Consider the following 19,081-nt stretch of genomic DNA (forward strand, 5'->3'; position numbering starts at 1 on the left):
AGTGGGAGGGCAGCGCCGGGGCGCGGGCTCACGTCAGGCGGCGTAGACAAAGGCGGGCGCGCGCACGTCCTTACGCACGCCTTGGCCAGCGGCGGCAGGCAAGGGCGGGAGGCGCTATCTGCGGAGGATTTGGGAGCCTTGGAGCCTCGCGGTCGGTGAGTTGGGGTAAGCCGGCCCCTTGTTGAAGGTCACTGGCCTCCGGGGAACCGAGCGTGGGGCTTGGGGTCGGGCTCCTAGCGAGGGCCTGTGGGCCAAACGCCCTGCTGATTCCACTCCGCGTCAGGAGGCACCGTGGCCGCTGCCAGGGATTCCCGGCCGGGTGGAGCGTGCCGCCCCCTGGCCCGCAGTGGAACGGTCCGCGCGCCCTCCCTGCCGCGCTGGCCACGCGGGCGCCTAGTTGTTGGTGCTCTTCCTCAGCCCCCGGTGTGGCGCAACTTTTTCGGGGAGGTGGAATGTGGGTGGTCAGTGCTGCAAGGGGCATTAGATCACGTGGGCGCCACCTTCGCCTCTAATCTCTTTGCCTGCGTTCTCCGACTTTCCAGGGATATGTATTTTTTCTCTTTCCTCAAATAGTGTTCCCCATTTTTCTTTCTTTAGGCTCTCTTAATCCCCCGAAACCCCTTGCCCCTTTCAGTGTTGAGTCCACGCCCTCCAGGGCATCCCCCTACCTGAGGGTCTTGCTTATTCCTTCACTTTCCATCTTTCATAGGGCTTTAACTTTTGCAATTCAGAAGTTATGGAAAATATACTATATGAAACATGATGTAACTATGGAAATAAGTATCAGTGTCTCTCACCACTCAAGTCCTCATTCTGATTGATAGCCTTGAAATCATTTGAAGAATTTCGTTTCTGTTACGTTTTCCTTAATGTTGGCAGAACTCTGAGAACCTCTGCTTAGTTTCAGGTCTTAGAGATTCGGTCTCAACCCAAGTGAAAAAAAAAAAGCAATTATGCTTAAACCAAAGACTATATGGATAAAATCCTGTAAAACTACCAGTTAGATATTCTCTCTGTTGAAAGTGATTTTTTTTTTCCAGAATTGTGTTTTGGAGAATTTAAGACATACAAAAACAGAATAGTGAACCAGCATATATCCATCATCTGACCTTAACAATTTACCTATGGTTAACCCTGTCCCAACCACATCCTCATCCCTTTACCTTCCCACAAGTCAAAGAGAAAAATTCTTGATGGCAGATGAGCCCTCGATTGTCAAAAGTATCTTCAGATTCACAATAAAGATCCTCTCATATAAAGTCATAAGGTACTTTTATTGTAATAGTCTATTATACAACTAAAGAATATGTAAGTGTTGGGGATAGATCAGAAAAGGGGTTCTGAAATGATCAATCTACTAGAGAACAGATTAAAACAAAGTATTTCTGATCTGGATGAGAACTTGGAGATCACCTTGTCCAGATCCAGAGGTTGTACTGAGGCTGGAAACAGCTTCCAATTCTGCATTTGGTCTTCTTTCAACTCTTTCATAATGCTTGTCTTTACCTTGTTTTTTTCAGGGAAAAAAAAAGATTGCAAGGGCTCTGATTGAAAACTCATACTCATGAAGGCCTTGCATTGGTAAACGTGAACTTTCCCACCAAATTCCAGAATAGTAAAACCTCAGAATATGCCTTAAATTATTTCTTAAAATAAGTTTGGTACAAATGAGTAAAAAGAAGGAAGTTTTTCACCAAATTCTGGAATGATAAAACTGGGGAATATGCCTTAAATTATTTTAAAAATAAATTTAGGACAAATGAGAATTTCTAATCATAGTTTTTGGGAGATATGGGAGAGTCCTGACTTAGAAATGGAATACCATAGATACTAAAAACAAGCTATGAAGGATTTGGATAACATTCATAGCTATAACTAAGCTATTAACTAAGGAAGGAAAGGAAACTAAAATGGGAATACATCCTTGTTTTATTCTTAATAGCTGAGAGAACAGTGTCATTTTACCATATAGCTGTTCTTGCCATTAATTGGTAAGAATGGACCATTGGTTATAAAAACATGGTATGCATTTCCTTGCAATCTTTATGCTATTTTTTATAACAAGAACAGGTAAATTCAGAACCATTAGGGGTCACGGAAGGAAGGACAGAATGCATTGTTGGGTAGATTTTGTTGTTGGAACATGAAAAGGGTACACTTGTGCAAACTAAGATGGTTGAGGTGTATCACTAGGTGGTATAATCTTCATGGGACCACTGTTGTATAAGTGCTCATTGACCTTATGCAATGCATGACCATACTTTTACTTGTGCCTCAATTTCCTTATTCATATGGTGATATTCTCCCCCTGAGAAATACTGTGAACAAGCAAGTCCTTGTATATAGAGTTCTTTGACTTTGTAAGTTCAGATTATCTATATTCTGACATATTTGTAAATTTACTTTCAGGAAGAACTTTTCTTGTGATTTTGTGACCATAGTAGTTGTCATGTACATCCAACTTATGGAAATACCATTGAAATAATTGTGTAGTTGTCATGACACATCATTACCCCTGAAGGTGAGAGTGGAGGAGATTGTCTGTTTTGTGTTTATTTTGTGGGTTTGTAGCATGGGGAAGAGTGCTGTGGCCGGTCTGTCAGGATTCTAGTCTAATATTAGTGTTTACTGCTAAAGAGTAAATCACTATTTTCATCTGTTGTTTATCACAAAAGGTTACCTTTTATAAAGAAAATCTCTTGCATTCTGGAGATTATTTGGGCCTGGTTAAGTGTAGATTATATTGCAGAGTTGCTTCTGTAAAATAGAACCTCATTTTGTCATGTTTTTTGCTTCACCCCCCCTTCACATTTTTATATCGGTGTATTATAGGTGTACTCATTTACTTCTCACTGTGTTATTTAGCTTATGGGGAGGTCTCAATTGATCCATTCCATACAGCACTAAGCTACATGTTTGTGCTTTTTGTAGCATGACTTAATACTTCTTAAAATAATGGAATTGGAAAGCTAAAAGGAGTGTTCTAAGTGCTTGGAGTTTTTCCTAACTCCTTTAAGGCGCTTTTTCTCCTTTAAAAGCATTTTACCATTGAGCATGCCATAGTCACTGGCTTGTTACCTTTCTTAGGGCACTCCTTATTTTACCCTGTGTAGTATATTTAGATTGCATTTTCTGCTAAACCATAAGCTCAAGATCTGCAGTACTAGAAAAATGCTTTGTCACAAGCAGGAACATAATATATTTTTCATTTTTGTTTGTTTATTTATTTGGTGAGAGTGCTGGGGATGGAACCTAGAGCCTTGAGCATGATTAGCATGTGCTGCACCATTGATCTACACCTCTAGCCTTTACTGACTTTTTGAATTAAAATTTTAAAAAGGTAAGGAAACTTCAATTCATGAAGCCACATTACTTTTTTGAAGTCTATAGACAAAGAGTAACAGCTGTGCTTAGAACCAGTAAGTTGTCAACATCAAAATGGAGGAAGAACACCATAAAGAAGGGGGCTATCATGCACACAAGTCTGTGATAAAACCTATTAGGAGGACTCTCTGAAAAACCTCAACTTTGCACAGAGTGTGTTAATGCCAGTATGTCTACCAACCAATTGTCTCTTCTGGTCTGATGCCACCCTTATTGAGTCCTGTAGCCAAGAATTATTACTTTAAAACAATTTATGTAATCCTCCCCATTTTACCTTTAAAAATTGGTCTTTTACCTCCTTGAATGTGCCCTGTGATCTCTGATAGCATGAATATTCCAGATTGCAGTGTTCTGCTTATTCTTGAATAAAATCATTAAATTTTTAGAGATCCACCTTTTTGTTATTTAGCTTGAGAGACCTAGGGATGGAAAAAATATTACCTTCCTCTCTCTACCTATCTACCAACCTATTTTGTACCCTTAGCAGTTAGTGGTGGTACAGGGTATTGAACCAAGGCTTCACACATGCTAGGCAAACATTTTACCACTGAGCTAGTACTTAGCCCTTTTAATTTTTTTTTTTTTTTTTAATTTTAAGACAGTCTGACTGAGTTGCCCAAGCTGACCTCAAATTTGCCATCCTCATGCCTCAGCCACCCAAGACGCAGGGATTACATGTGTGCACCACCATGCCAGGCTCTCTTTAAAATGATTTAATGAGTGCTGACTCATAGAAATTAAGCAAGTTTATTTTTTGATACTGAGAATTGAACCCAGGGGTTCTTTACCACTGAGCCACACTCTTAGTCCTTTTTTATTGCTTTATTTTATTTATTTTTATACCATTATTTTATTTATTTATCTTTATGTGGTGCTGAGGATCGAACCCCGGGTCTCACACGTGCTAGGCATGCGCTCTACCACTGAGCCACAACCTCAGCCTTTATTGCTTTATTTTCAGATAGAGTTTGCTAAGTTGCTGAGGCTGGCATTGAAGTTGTAATTCTGCCTCAGCTTCCTGAGTCCACTGCGATTATGTGTGTGCAACTGCACCCAATTATGTAATTTTAAATATTGTAGTAGCTACTTAAAAAATAATAATAATAAGCACTTGTCTAGCATGCTCCAGATACTTAGGTTTCATCCCCAGAAAGTAAACTAAAAAGTGAGAGGCTAATTAAATTGACTTCATCATTCTATAATGTATATCAGAAGCATCACATTTAATCTCATCTATACAATTATTTTGCCAGGTAAATATTAAAAAAACTTAAAATCTTTTTTTTTTTTTTTTTGAATGCCTGGAATTGAACCCAGGGCCTTGAACATGGTAGGCAAGTGCTCTACCACTGAGCTATACCCTCAACTTTAATAATGTATTTTATTTAACCCACTTTATCTAGATATCTGTTAATATGTAATCATTATCAAAATTATTAATGAGGGCTGAGGTTGTGGTTCAGTGGTAGAGCACTTGCCTGGCATATATGAGGCACTGGGTTCATTCAATTCTCAGCACCAGGTTCAATTCTCAGCACCACATACAAATAAATAAATAAAGGTCTTGTGCTCATTTACAACTAAAAGTTATTAATGAGATATTTTACATGCAGTTTTTCATATTAAGCCATTAAATTCCAGAGTGTTTTATATTCACAGCACATTTCCAGTGCTCGTGGTTATGTGTGTTCCAGGGTTATGTGTATTGTGGCTGCCCTGTTGGACTGCATAGAATCAATGTCAGTGGACCATACAGATGAAGGAGTGTTTTATTTTACTTAGTAACATTCTGTTCTGAGGTTAGTTTGTGATTGTGAACATTGGGGTTTTTTTCTTCCATGTTTTAGTGATTATCTTTGTATAGCTAGGATTATTTTGAATTTATGGAATTAAACAAAGAAGTTTGATGCCACAGATTTTGTGCCTGTGTGATGAAATGCTTTCTTTCTTTTCTTTTTTTTTTTTTTTTTTAAGGGATGATCATTTCATTTTTTTCTTTAACTGTCAACTTTTTTCTTTCTTTTTTTAGTACTGGGGATGGAACCTAGGGGTGCTGAATCACATCCCCAACCATTTTTGATTTTTTATTTTGAGATAGTCTCACTGAGTTGCTTAGGGCCTTACTAAGTTGGTGAGGCTGGCTTCATCTTCTCAAGTAACTGGATTACGGGTATGTGCCACCATGCCTGGCTTATTTTAACTATTTTTAAGTGTACAGTTTAATAGAAATGCTTTCTTACTTTAAATAAAAATACTTAGTCATTAGGCAAAAACTTAAAAAATGATTAGTAACAACTTCAATAATAACATAGTAAATGGGCGAATAAAATAATAGGCAAAAATTTTCGACACTTTACCAAAGAAGATACATGGATGGAAAATAAGCACATAAAAAGATGATCCGTATCATGATTCATTAGGAAATGTAAGTTAGAATTATTAGATTTCATTTCATATCCATTAGTATGTCTAAAATTAAAAAGACTGGGACATATCAAGTGTTGGGAGGATGTAAAGCCATTGGGACTTTACTGATGCTGGGAATACAAGATGGTGCTGTCAGTTTAGAACAGTTTCATAAAAAACTAAACATACACCTCCCTTAGAATTCTTAATTCTAACTACTGGGAATTTACCCAAGAGAAATGAAAGTATATATTCATACAAAAACTTGTGAATTATAGTTTCTTTTTTTTTTTTTGGTCAGATCTCTATAATAGAATATCCTCAATGTCGTTCAGTAGGTAAGTAGATTAATTGTGGGATGTTCATACCAGCGAATACTACTCAGCAATAAAAGGGAATGAACTGCTGACACATGCAACAGCATGGATTATTCTCAAAATCATTAAACTGAAAAAAATAAACCCAACAAAAAAATCTTGATTAAAAAATAAAAGAAGGCGGCCAGAAAGTTGCTTCCAATTACATATATAGTACCCAAATGTAAAAACACAAATTTGAAATGGAGCAATCAATGCAATAGTAAGGTTGGGTAATGAATGAAACATCTTGGGTCTTAAAGCCCCAACAAATCAAATTGTTCTTTTCTAAAAGAATGGTGCTGAATATCAAAATTGTTTGGAGTGAACACTTGGTGTACCATGTTACTTATTATCCAGTGAGGTCAGAATGACCTTAGATAAGACCAAGACCCTGAAACTGACTACATTCTGTCTTCTTCCTAGTGAGCGGAGTAATCCTTTGGTCTTTTGTATCCTGGCTCTGTCTTGGATAATTTATTTTATCCAGGATCAGTGTCAACTGTTTATGTATTCATGACTCTTCAGCACTTCAGTTCGCTTGAACCTAGTAACTCTTGAGTTTTGGGAAATAATTCTGAGCTGTCTTTTTGGAAAGGTGCACTTTTCCTGCTGAGCAGCAGCATTCTATTCAAACAAATTTGTTATATTTCACTACTTCTGATACACTTGACTTTAAATACAGCCAGCACACATTTCCTTTATGTCTGAGCTTGAATGTTTATATCATTTGTTTACATCATGTTTGTATCTCATTGGATTGGGGCATTTGACGAGTATGTGTTGGCAACAGAGAGACCTCAGAAAATGGGTGGCTTTCTTTGTAAACCCACTCCAAAGCAGAGGTTAGCCTGAGGAGCAGGACCACCAAACTAAGGATCATTAGTACTCCTCGTAAGTTATACTTCTGCCTGTCTGTCCCTAGCCAGTTCTATAACTTGTCTCAGTCTAAGTTTAATCCTTCCAAGGCTCAGTTATTTGAGCCATAAAACGAAGAGATTAGACAAGAGCTCTCAGTGATCAACTAATAATGATGCAGTTTATCATCATTTTATTATTGCCTCAGCTTTATGATGATTAATAGCTGTACCTTCTGTTATTGAGCACTTGTGCTGAGCATTGTACTGATCACTTGATCAGCATTATCTTCTATTTAGTCTTCACAATGATACTTCATTAGGTTTGCCAATTGCATATAAATGGAGTCATATAATATGTGATTTCTTTCATGTAGTATAATGTTTAGAAGGTTAATCCATGTTGCAGTGTGCATCAGAACTTCATTCCATTTTATGGCCAAATGACATTCCATTGTATGGATATACTACACTGTTTACCCATTCATCATTTGATGGGCATTTTGATTGTTTGCATTTTTGGACTATTTGAATAAGGCTGCTGTAAGCATTCATGCACAACTTTTTTTGTGTGTGTGTGCAGATAGTTTTTAGTTTATTCCACCTAAGAATGGAATTGCTAGCTCATGTAGTAACTCTGTGTTTAACCATTTTCCAAAGATAGCTGCACCATCTAACATTCCCACCTGCAGTTTGGACTTTTTTTTTTTTTTTTTCTTTTTAAAGTGCTGGGCATGGAATCTAGGGCCTTGCACGTGCTGAGCTCTACCACTGAACTACACCTCCAATCCTGAGGGTTGCGATTCTTAATATCAACTAAAATTTGCACTCTATAACTACCAGTCATAACACCAATTCTTTTGACTCAGGGTACTCAGAACAAAACTGCTTTTTCTAGATGACAGCCAGCTTGATTGGATCGTTTGTGTATTCTTTAATGGCAAATGACTTCTACCAGTATTCATGGTCCTATGATGTTTTATTTTATTTTTTTAATTGTTAATGGACTTATTATTATTATTATTATTATTTGGTGCTGAGAATCGAATCCAGTACCTCACACATGCAAGGCAAGCGCTCTAACATTAAACTACATCCCCAGCCCTCCTGTGATGTTTTAGATCCTATCATCAGCTCTCTTATGAATGTGCTTAAACCTAACCTATGTCCTCTCCCTCACTTTTTTTTTTTTTTTTTTTTTTTTTTTTAGTTAGGAAACTTGATGCATTTTATTTACTTATGGGTATTTGTGATCAAAGATAGTGGCAGTCTTCCTTAGTTTTCACTTGTTCTTTGCTAAATTAACTGCTAATTCTTAACTCCAGCTACATGTTAAGATCAAGTCTCCTAAAAACAAAACCAGATTTGTTTCTTATATATGAATCCATTCTGCCTTGTGATTTTTTTTTTTTTTTTAATCATTAGAAGTTCTAAGAGCAGGCTTGGCATGAGGGAAATTTTAATTTATTTCAGGCTACTTTAAGAGATGGGAAGGTATAGTAGTTAAAGAGCATGCATCGTCTTGGAGACCAAGGCACTTGTCCTAATTCTGTTCTACCACTTACTAGTTGTGTGACCCTGAAAAATTAATTATGGAAGCCTAGTATGTTTAGTATTCACCCTGATTTATGTCATCTAGACTGATGACCAGGCAATTGAAATGTGTATCCTGAGTGGAGAATCAGTGCACCCAATTGTGGCCAAACAAAGAATGGTTCTGGCTAGGTTTTTCAGGACCTACACTGCTCACATCCCTGTTATTTTTGTACATGAGTATTTATTTTGTGTGTGTTGTTGTGGGGGGGTTATTGGGAATTGAACCCTGGGGTGCTTACCACTAAGCTACATCCCTATCCGTTTTTAGTTTTATTTTGAGACAGGGTCTTAATAAATTGTGAAGGCCAGCCTTAAATTTGCAATCCTCCTGCTTCAGGCTTCTGAGTTGCTGTGATTAGAGGCCTATACCACTGCAGCAGGCTGGGTATCTACTTTCTTGATTTCAGAATTGCTGTGGCAAAATCTTTGTCTTTGTTTATGCATTCACATAGTGTGCCATCTTTAAGCATCAAATGTTTTTTTTTTTTTTTTTTTGTTTTGTTTTGTTTTTTCCTGATTTCTACAGCAGTCTTTTCTTCCCCCTGCAGACACAGGTGTAGCTTTGTTTTTTCTCCCTGTCAGACCTCATGAAATTTCTGGTTGGGAACCTCATGCTCCAGCCACTTTAGGGGGATTCAGAACATTTTTAGGCAAGAATAATAGCAGAAAATAGATTGTGCATTAATGGCATGTCATTGCTTTTTGGGAAACACTTTCAAATGCCCCTCCTCATTCGTAGTGACAGGTTTAGAATAGAAATAAAAATAATCGTTTACGCATTTTAAGCATTTTCTACTATGAAAAGAGTACTGGAAAAGAACCTTATGTTTGTTGTCTCATAATCTTTTGGAGGGGGATTTTACTATTGGGTTAATATTTTTGTATATCTTTATGGGTTGCATTATGGCAATTCAGTACATGTTACAAGGTGTAATAGTCAAATCAGGGTAATAAGCATTTCCATCTCTTCAAACATTATTATGATTTTTATCAGTACTGGGGATTGAGCCCAGGGATACTTTACTACTGTGCTATACCCAGCCCTTTTTTAATTATTTATTTTGAGACAGGTTGTTTAGGTCCTCACTAAGTTGCTGAGGCTGACCTCAAACTTGGCTAGTCTCCTGCCTCAGCCTCTAGAGTTGCTGGGATTATGGGCAGGAGCCACTGTGCCCAGTACATTAATCATTTTTTGTGTTGGGACTTTTGTACTCTTCTAGTTGTTTTGAAATATATCATAGATTGTTTTAACCTGTAATGACCTTAATGGGCTAAAGAAGAACCAAAAATACTTCTTCTATTCTAATTATGTTTTTATTCCCTTTATTGAATTTCTTTCTGACCCCCTTCCCCACTGCCCTTCCCTTAGTCTCTAGTGACTGCCATTCCAGTCTGTTCTTTTACAATATTGCATATTAGCCCCACAAATGAATAAGAATATGTAGTATTTGATAACCTCCAGATGTATTTATGTTGCTCCAGGTGACAGGATTTCATTCATTTTTATGGCTAATATTCTATTGTGAATATATACCACATTTTCTTTATCCATTCATCCACCAAGGTCATGTAGGTTGATGCCATGTTTTAGCTATTGTGAATAGTGCTGCAGTAAACATGAGAGTGCAAGTAACTTTGGCATAATGGTTTTATAATACCTTTAGATTTATACCCAGTGGTGAATTACTGGATTATATGGTAGTCCTGATTTTAGTTTTTTGAAGACTCTCCATACTGTTCTCTATACTGGCAGTATTGATTTACGTACCCACCAACAGTGTTTTTTATGGTCCTGGGGATTGAATCTCAGGGCCTCATGTGAAGCTGAACAAACAAGTGCTCTGCCACTGAACTATACCCCTGCACTGAACTGTACTCCCAATCCTCATTGTCTCTTTCTTTTTTAACAGATGAATAATATTCCAATTGTATCTTGTACTCCTGGATATCTGTGTTTCTTTAGATGGTATAAGTAATGCTGTAGTCAGTAACCTAGCACCTACTTTTCTTTTGCAAATGAAAAAGGGGTTTTTCAGTTTTAGCCCTTGGAGTCCATCAGTGGCCAAGTCTTTGTTGTGGGGCCCTGTCCTGTGCATTTCAGGATGTTTGGTATCTTCTCAGCCCTCTATACTCTAGAAGCTGGTAACATCCCATTTTTAGTTTTTATAACAAGATAATTGGTGGCAACGCAAACATTGCCAGCTTTTCTCATCAGGGTCAAAAATAACACCTGATTGAGAACATTGTTTTAATTTATTCTTAGGATAAGTTTTTTTTTTAACAAATGAAATAACTGGATCTAAGGTTAGGTGAATTTAGAATTTTTATGGCAATTGCTAAACTTTTCTTTATTAAGAGGCTGTACCATTTTATGCTTCAACCAGCTGTATTCAAGGATATTTTCTCATTCTCACCAGTATAGTGGTTTATCCATGGCCAACAAATATATGAAAAAATTTTCAACATCTCTATCTGTTGGAGAAATGCAAATAAAAGCTACATTAAGATTCCATGTCACTTCAGTCAGAACGGCAATTATCAAGAATACAAATAATAATAAATGCTGGTGAAGGTGTGAGGAAAGAGGTACGCTCACATTGTTGGTGGGACTGCAAATTAGTACAATTCACTTTGGAAAGCAGTATGGAAATTTCTTTAAAAAAAAAAAAAACTAGGAATGGAATCACCATATGACCTAGCTAATCCCACTCCTTCGTATTTATACAAAATAACTAATCAGCATACTATAGCAATACAGCCATTTAAATATTTATAGTAGCACAGTTCACAGTAGCCAAATTATGGAATCAGCATATATGCCTGTCAGTAGACGAATGGATTAAGAAAATATGGTGTATATATTCAATAGAGTTATATTCAGCCATAAATAATGAAATTATGGCATTTGCTGGTAAAGGGAGGAAATGAAAAAGATCATGCTAAGTGAAATAAGGCAGACTCAAAAAATCAGGGGTCAAATGTTTTTTCTCATGTGGCAGCTAGAGCAAAATAAGGGAAATAAGGTAGTGGGGGATTGAACATCAAAAAAGATACAAGGAGTAGGTGGAGGTGGTCTGGAGGGAACAGGTAAGGAGAGGAAATGTGGAATGAATAATAACAAAATCATGTCATGTGTAAATAGGTATATACCGCAGGGCATTTCCCCTTTGTGTAGAAAAGCAGCAATCAAAAATGAATAAAAGAGCAAAAAGGAAGATAAGTAGAGGATTGGGGGTGGGGGGTGGTGGAAAACTAGGACTGAAATGGAGTAGATCAAATCCAACGCATGTATGATTTGTTCAAAATGAACCCAACTACTACATATAACTAATGCTCTGATTTAAAAAAAATTTTTTTTGCCATATTTCTGTTATAGCTAACTTTTTAAAATGAGCACTTGCTACTTTCTACGCATGTAGTATTTTTTGGATTATGGATTTTGTGTTCTACTTTGAAATAATCTCTAAAGCTTTCTGAAAGTTTGGTATCTAGAACTGAAAATAGTCCACTGGGTTTCTTCTGATCCTAATGAAATAATATGTACTGTTTATTTGTATCTAATATGTGACAGACATTATACTTGGTGTGCTTTAAAAATGCACGTGTGTTATCCTTTTGTTCCTGTGACCAAAATACCTGACAAGAACAATTTAGAGGAGGAAAAGCTTCTTTTGACTTATAGTTTCAGAGGTTTAGTCTATGGTAGGCCAACTCCATTTCTCTGGGCCCAAGGTGAGGCAGAACATCATGGCAGAAGGACATGGTAGAAGAGTGCGGTTCCACTCATGGCTACCAGGAAGCAGGGGTGAGGAAAGGGAGCTGCAGGGAACACTTAGTGACCTGCCTCCTTAGCCACACCCCCACCTGCCTACAGTTACCACCTAGTTAGTCCATTTAAGTTAGGATTAGGTAAGACCTCTCATAATCCAATCATTTCATGTCTGAATATTCCTACATGAACATAGGATCTTTGTGGGGGCATTACTTTATATCCAGTCCATAACAGTATATATTCCTGTGTAGTCTTAAGCATTTATTTTTAATGAAATGGCATTTTTTTTAACCTTTCAGATTGGTACTTGGCATCTCTGGACATATTCTGACAGTCATGGTTTCCTGAATTAGAATGTGTCTCAAAGAGTTAGCTGGGAAGTATTTGATCCTGCAGTTAGGAGAGATAACAGTTTCTACCACATACTTGATGAAGGGGGTGTAGAGGCCCTAATTATTTATTTATGAATGTCACTGGGAATTGAACCCAGGAGCACACTACCACTGAGCTACATTCTCAGCCTTTTTTTTTTTCCCCTGATAACAAGGCCTCAAACTTGTTCTGCCTCAGCCTCCTGATTCTCTAGGATTAGAGGGTACACCCCCAAGCTCAGCTTTGAGTCCTGATTTACATTGTTTCCTCTAATTTTTCCTCTTGGGCTCTGTTTTTTTCCTTCTTCAAAATCTTGAAAATTGGGCAGGGGATAGATATCACTCAGTAATAGAACACTTCACGAGAATGTGTGAAACCATGAGTTCAATCCCCAGTAGTGCAAAAGTACACAGAAACAAAAATCATGAAAATTTGAAATTGTGACTTTATATATGTTTACTTGCTTGATTGTTATCTCTAGGAATATTTGTTCAACAATAATATCTAACCCTGTAATAAATATCTGGCACATGGTGTGTGCTCAGTGAATATTTGTTGAATTGAAGAACTAGTCACTCCAAGAACTGAGGTCATTTGGAGGCCTCCAGGCTTAGATTTGCCATTCAGCATGTTGAATAGTTTAGTTGGCCTGGAGATGGGCTCTGTTGCCTTCCTAAAAGGTTCAGAGTTAGTTGGCCCTTATGTTTCTCTCTGGAACATTTGAGCTGTTGAGGCAACTTTGGTCCAAATGATTCTTTGTGAGTTTGGCTGGAATCCAGATTTGGAACTTAAGTTATTTCTAGGAATTAATGTTTTCCCCTACTTCACACTTTTAAGTAGTCATGGTTATATTTACCTGAGTTAAAGTAATATCCCTCCTAAATCAGCAGTTATCCAGAAATTGTACTTTGATTGAATTCTTTTCAGATGTGAGTAGTGTTTTGATATTTCCAGACATCAAAGTCTATATATTAAGGGGTCCATGAGACACCAGATACCTCTGGCTTTAATTATTTTTATACTAATTCCCCAAGTTGTTTGGAAGCTTATTTGATAACCAGTCCCAGTTTGCTTGCTGTTTCCTCTACTTCTGAGGACTTATGTGAAGATTAATGTTGGCTGGATAACTTGTTTGGCTAGTTTCCTGTTCTCTGAGAGACTGGCACTCACAAATGTGAACTCAGGGTGAGGCGGGACAACGTGGGGAGAGGTCACTACCTCTGGGGAAGGAAGGATCAACTCTGTCATGGGTTGCAAACTTTCTGTAAAGGGCAGATAGTAAATATTTTAGGCTTTGTAGGCTGTGGTCTTTGTTATAATCTTTTTAAAATTCTCTCATCTCTTTAAAGACATGAAAACCATACCTATCTCAAGGTAAGATGTGGATCTATCTCAAGATCCATATAAAGCAGGTCATAGCTAGAGTTGGCCCACACATCACGATTTGCCAACCCCTGAACTAGGTGAAGAAATTAGTTTGTTGCTACATGTATTTATTGTTTTGGAGACATTAACCCAGAATAACATTGGGAATTCTAAATTGATTGTGATTCAAAGAAGAGCCATCAAAACTTTGGTATGTGGGGTCAAAGTCGCCCTAATGACAGTCACCTTGGGTCCCTGAAACTCAGAGTAACCTTGGCCAGTGGGACAGAGGTTTCTTGCTGCATCTTTCTCATGAGAGGGTTGAGATGAAAGACTGGAGTGGAGGTACAGCTGTAGAATTAGGCAGGGATCTGACAGGTAAAAGGAACACAGTGACGCAGATTCCTCAGCTGCTTTGGAATATAGTTAGAAATCTGGCATGCACATTTAGTTTGGCCAGTTTATAAAAATGAAAGAGCATGTCTGTACTTTGGATTCTGAGAAGAACACCAAATCTTGATAAGTGAATCCAGATCTGCTTTGTGGTTTTTCTCTAATCACAAGAAGTTCTGTAGAGCAGGCCTGGCATGAAAGAATTATTTCAGGATAGTTTGTGAGATAGGAAGAGGTCAGAGACAAAGGCACTTGTCCTTATCCTATTCTACCACTGTGAATAATCTCCTAAGTCTCAGTATCCTTGCCTGTAAATGGCCTTGATAATAATAATTCTTCCAGAGTTGTGAGAACTAAGTGAGAACAATATATGTAAAGTGCTTATTACTCAGTGCCTGTCATCTTGTAAGCATTCAGTAAATGTTAGCAATAATAATGAGGTAAAAGTAGAAGAAAATGAGGGAACATGGGGATCAAAAATGGGAACTTTTGCTGGTAATATAGCTCAGTTGGTAGAGTATTTGCCTTGCTTGCACAAGGCCTGGGTTCAGTCCCCAGCACCAAAAGAAAAAAAAAATGGGAACTTTTATTTGTGACTCATTGTCACTGAACTGTTGTGTCCTTGTTGAGTATTTGATCACTGTGTGGAAAAGTGTTGGAGCTGTATAGAAATGGATCTGTGTCTACCTCTCTTCTTTTCCTCATTTAGAAAATGGAATAATACATGTTGACAAATTCAAGGTAATCAAATGAGGTAACATGTTTGAGTTTATAAAGCATTGGACAGAATTTAAAATGAAGTCAGTACCTGTTCAATTCTTGAATTTCTAAATGTTTTAGGAAAGAGCTAGATGATGATTTGTGAGAAGCCAAAATCTTTTTGCCAGGGACTCGAGTTGTAGCGAGTGCCTAGCACATGTGAGGCCCTGAGTTCAGTCTCTACACCTTGAGGTACAGGAGATGTTTTGCCTAAAATACTTGATAGGATACTCCCAGGTTCAGGACTTGATAACTTGTGATATGGAATGAGTACTGTAAAATTGTAATGTTTTTGTGAGATATTCGAAATAGTGGAATTTTAAAATGAGTAGCCAGGGTAGGAAGATAGACTGCAGGGGTTTAATCTCTATGGAGGAAATAAAACACTGTTTTGCAATGTTGAAACTATGCATTTCCTTTTCTCCTGCAATTCTGTTCTAGGAATTTATCCTAGAAATATATTCACCATGTGCATTTTATGTACTAAATCTCACATGCATATGGTTATTCATTACATTTTTATAAAAAACAAAATGGAACTACTAGGAGTCTCTAGCTTTAGGAGATTGGTAACCTAGGTCCTGGTGTATTCTTAACAATTGAAAACTATATATACCTGCAAAGAGTGCAGCAGCTCTGCATGTGCTGATGGAACTATTTCCAGGATATGTTAAGCTAAAACCAAATAAAAAGCAAGGTGAAGAACAATGTTTGTTGTATGCCATTGTTGTTGCTGCCAGGCCTGGGCAGAGGAACAACTATGACTTCCTTGTATAAGCAGAGACTATCAAGGGCAGATTATGAAGCTGGTACTATGGTTGAGTCTTGGAGAATTTTGGGTAACAGGACAGGTAGGAGGGAGATTTACATTTCATAATATACCCTTTTGGTCTTTTGAAATGTGTCTTTTAGACGTGCATGTTCTGTTCAGAAAGTTTGAGTGACCACAATTCCTATCATTGGAGTTGGAACTAGATGGAATATTTGTTTTCCTCTCATCAGTGTCTGCCATATGTGGCCCTGCCTGGTTCCTCTGTCTTCAGTGGCTTGAGAAGCTGGCTCTGACGATAAGCTCATGGTGAAACAACCCTCCCTGCCCGTACACAAAGCACATTGACATTTCTCCTCTTGATTTGTGTGACTGACAGTGTTTCTCTTTCTACCCCTAGATCTGGCAGCATGTAAACAACTTTTTGCCAAGAACCCAGGTCACCGCTGAAAAGGGGGCCTTAAGGGAGAAGAATATCGAGAGTACATCAATGCCAGGCGCGTCTGGAATTACACTCACCGCAGGCAGCATGACACATTCAGTGCCAGCATCTGTGTCCTACTGGAGAAGGTTGGGACTCTCCACGTAGGAGGGTCCTCGGGGCAGCAAGCACCAAGAGCCTCTCCAGAGGGAGAATGGGGCCAGATACGAACTCTCTACAATGAACTTGATTTTCAGCTTATGAAGGAATTTTAAGTAAAACGATTATTTAATTTCCACATATTCACGTTCAAAAAGCCTTCTGGGTGAAGTACTAGCAGTCACCCTCCTCTACGGGAGTTTTCAGGATTTTTCTGGCACCAAGGTGAACTCTTCTTGGTACTTCTGGCAATACAGATCTGCAGGACAGATTTATCTACTGAATGCTCTGGAGCAGGAAAAGAAAGAAAACCTCTGGAAGCAGTATAAGGATAGCAGAGCAGAGACCCCTCCCTCAGTACTCACTTGCACAGAAACTCAGTCTGGACTTGGATGTTTTAAATAAAAACTTATCCTTCCGCATTCACTGTGAAGTCTCTCTATTCTGGGGAAACCTGGCATTCTTGGGCTGCCTCCTGTGGCCCTTTTGTACTGTCATTCTGCCCCCAACCCTTCTATACAAGCAGTTGAATGATGTGAACTTTGGAATGGAGTATTTTATCGGAGGACTGACTTCCTTTCAAAGGCTGCTGGTGTCAGAAAGGACCATCTGAAGGCTGTTATTTGTGCTTGGGGAGGAGGGCACTGGCCTGGCCTGGATCCTCCACCATGTTTCTGTTGCTGCCTTTTGATAGCCTGATAGTCAACCTTCTGGGCATCTCCCTGACAGTCCTCTTCACCCTCCTGCTTGTTTTCATCATAGTCCCCGCCATTTTTGGAGTCTCTTTTGGTATCCGAAAGCTCTACATGAAAACTTTGTTAAAAATCTTTGCGGTAAGTTGAACTGTTACAGTAAGTTTGTTTCACAGAGGAAGGAGGGGGACATGCTTTTAGGCTAAAGAGTTCTTACCTGGCCAATGGCTCTCTCTTCATTGAATAGGGAGAAAGTGAGGAGAATAGGAAGTGGCATCTGGTGAAAAAAGAATAACTAAATGTGTACTTTTGAAAGCCTTTGGTAGTTTTTCTCAGTGAGCTAAGCTGCTTGTGTATTTGATTCATGCTGAGCAAAGGGACCTATTCCATGACTCCACAGCTTGCCTGTTTATTTCATAGAGAATGGGGCTTAGAATTTTAAAAATCATTGCCAGACTCTCTATCTTCTTGTATAACAGATAGTGGAGCACACAGCTGTAGCCAACATATCCCCTCACTGATAACCTTTTCTCTCCTTGGTTTATTTATCTTAAGTATGTTCTTGTATTTTAGACAATAAAGGGCATTTGAATTGTTTTGTTTCCTGAAAGAGAAGGATAATAAATTTCTGAACATATGTCAGAGCTTGGATCTAATTATACCACTAAACAGAACTAGTCACCTTACAGTGAAAACAAAAAGAGTGTTATTTCCTGAAGTTGATCCATGCAGTGAGACTTTAATTTTTTGAACCCAGGGACACTTAACCTCTGAGCCACATCTCCAGCTCTTTAATTTATTAAATTAACCAGCCGGTTAATTTATTAATTGCAATGTCAGTAGTTACCAGATCTTCAGGAATTGTTTTCCACAGCTGAAACCATGTATACTTTTGAGAAATGCACCCTTAATGGTAATAATAATGCAGCATTACTTGTTCATATGGTATCTTTAGGTTTTGTTTTGTTTTGCAGTGCTAGCCCAGGGCCTTTCACATTACTAGGCAAGTGCTCTACCTCTGAGCTGCACCCTTAACCCTAATTTATAGTCTTTAGAATAAATATTTTACTTTCCTTTGGTTCCTTAGAATTTTGTGGTGAATAGGGTAAATATCTGCATTTTATCAATGAAAAAAGAGACAAGTGAAATATATGAAATGTTATATTACAGTGGAAATATTTTTATGTATATTATTGTGATATATTAAGTATATTCGTGGTATTTTACAACCACTGCCTCTATCTTGTTCTATTACATTGTCACCAGTTCAAAAAAAAAAACTTCTTACTCATTCAGCAGTCAGTCCCTATTTCCCCTTCACTCAGCTGCTGGCAACCTGTGTTCTGTCTCTGAGGATTTACCTATTATGGATATTTCATGTAAATGGAATCATACCAAATGTGCTCTTTTGGATCTGGCTTCTTTCACTTAGCATAACACTTTCAAGGTTCATCTGCATGATAGCATGTATCAGTGCTTCTTTTTTGTGTGCGTGGTTAAATAATATTCTATTGTTTGTCTATACCATAATTCCATTCAACTCATCCACTGAAGGACATTGATGGTATGTTTCCACCTTCTGTCTGTTGTGGATACTGCTGCTTTGAACATGTATATACCTGTATTTGAAGTGTCAGTTTTCAAGACCAATTTTTTGAGCACCTCTTATGATAATGTCTGGAGTTATGGGTACGTGGACGTAGCCCTTGCTGCTCAGCAGACCTGGAGATCAGCAGCGTATTTACTGCCTAGGAGTTGATTATGAATGAAAATCTCATGC

The 19,081-nt window shown here is 38.1% G+C and overlaps 1 protein-coding gene across 3 annotated transcripts in view; it reads left to right on the plus strand.

The window, feature by feature from the left end:
• Positions 1 to 52: 52 nt before the first annotated feature.
• The window catches only part of Gpat4 (glycerol-3-phosphate acyltransferase 4), a 42,112-nt gene continuing 23,083 nt past the window's right edge, over positions 53 to 19,081 (plus strand). Inside the window, exons 1-3 of one of the 3 annotated variants that reach the window (XM_026409344.2) lie at positions 148 to 165; positions 2,410 to 2,521; positions 16,430 to 17,442. In XM_026409344.2, the coding sequence (XP_026265129.1) occupies positions 17,278 to 17,442 (165 nt within the window). In that variant the 5' untranslated portion in view covers positions 148 to 165; positions 2,410 to 2,521; positions 16,430 to 17,277. Of the gene's footprint in view, positions 166 to 2,409; positions 2,522 to 16,429; positions 17,443 to 19,081 lie in introns of all 3 variants that reach the window. The other 2 variants (XM_026409343.2, XM_026409342.2) reach the window with 2 other exon arrangements.

The sequence above is a fragment of the Urocitellus parryii genome, chromosome 14, assembly GCF_045843805.1.
Source record: "Urocitellus parryii isolate mUroPar1 chromosome 14, mUroPar1.hap1, whole genome shotgun sequence".
Lineage (NCBI taxonomy): Eukaryota > Metazoa > Chordata > Mammalia > Rodentia > Sciuridae > Urocitellus > Urocitellus parryii.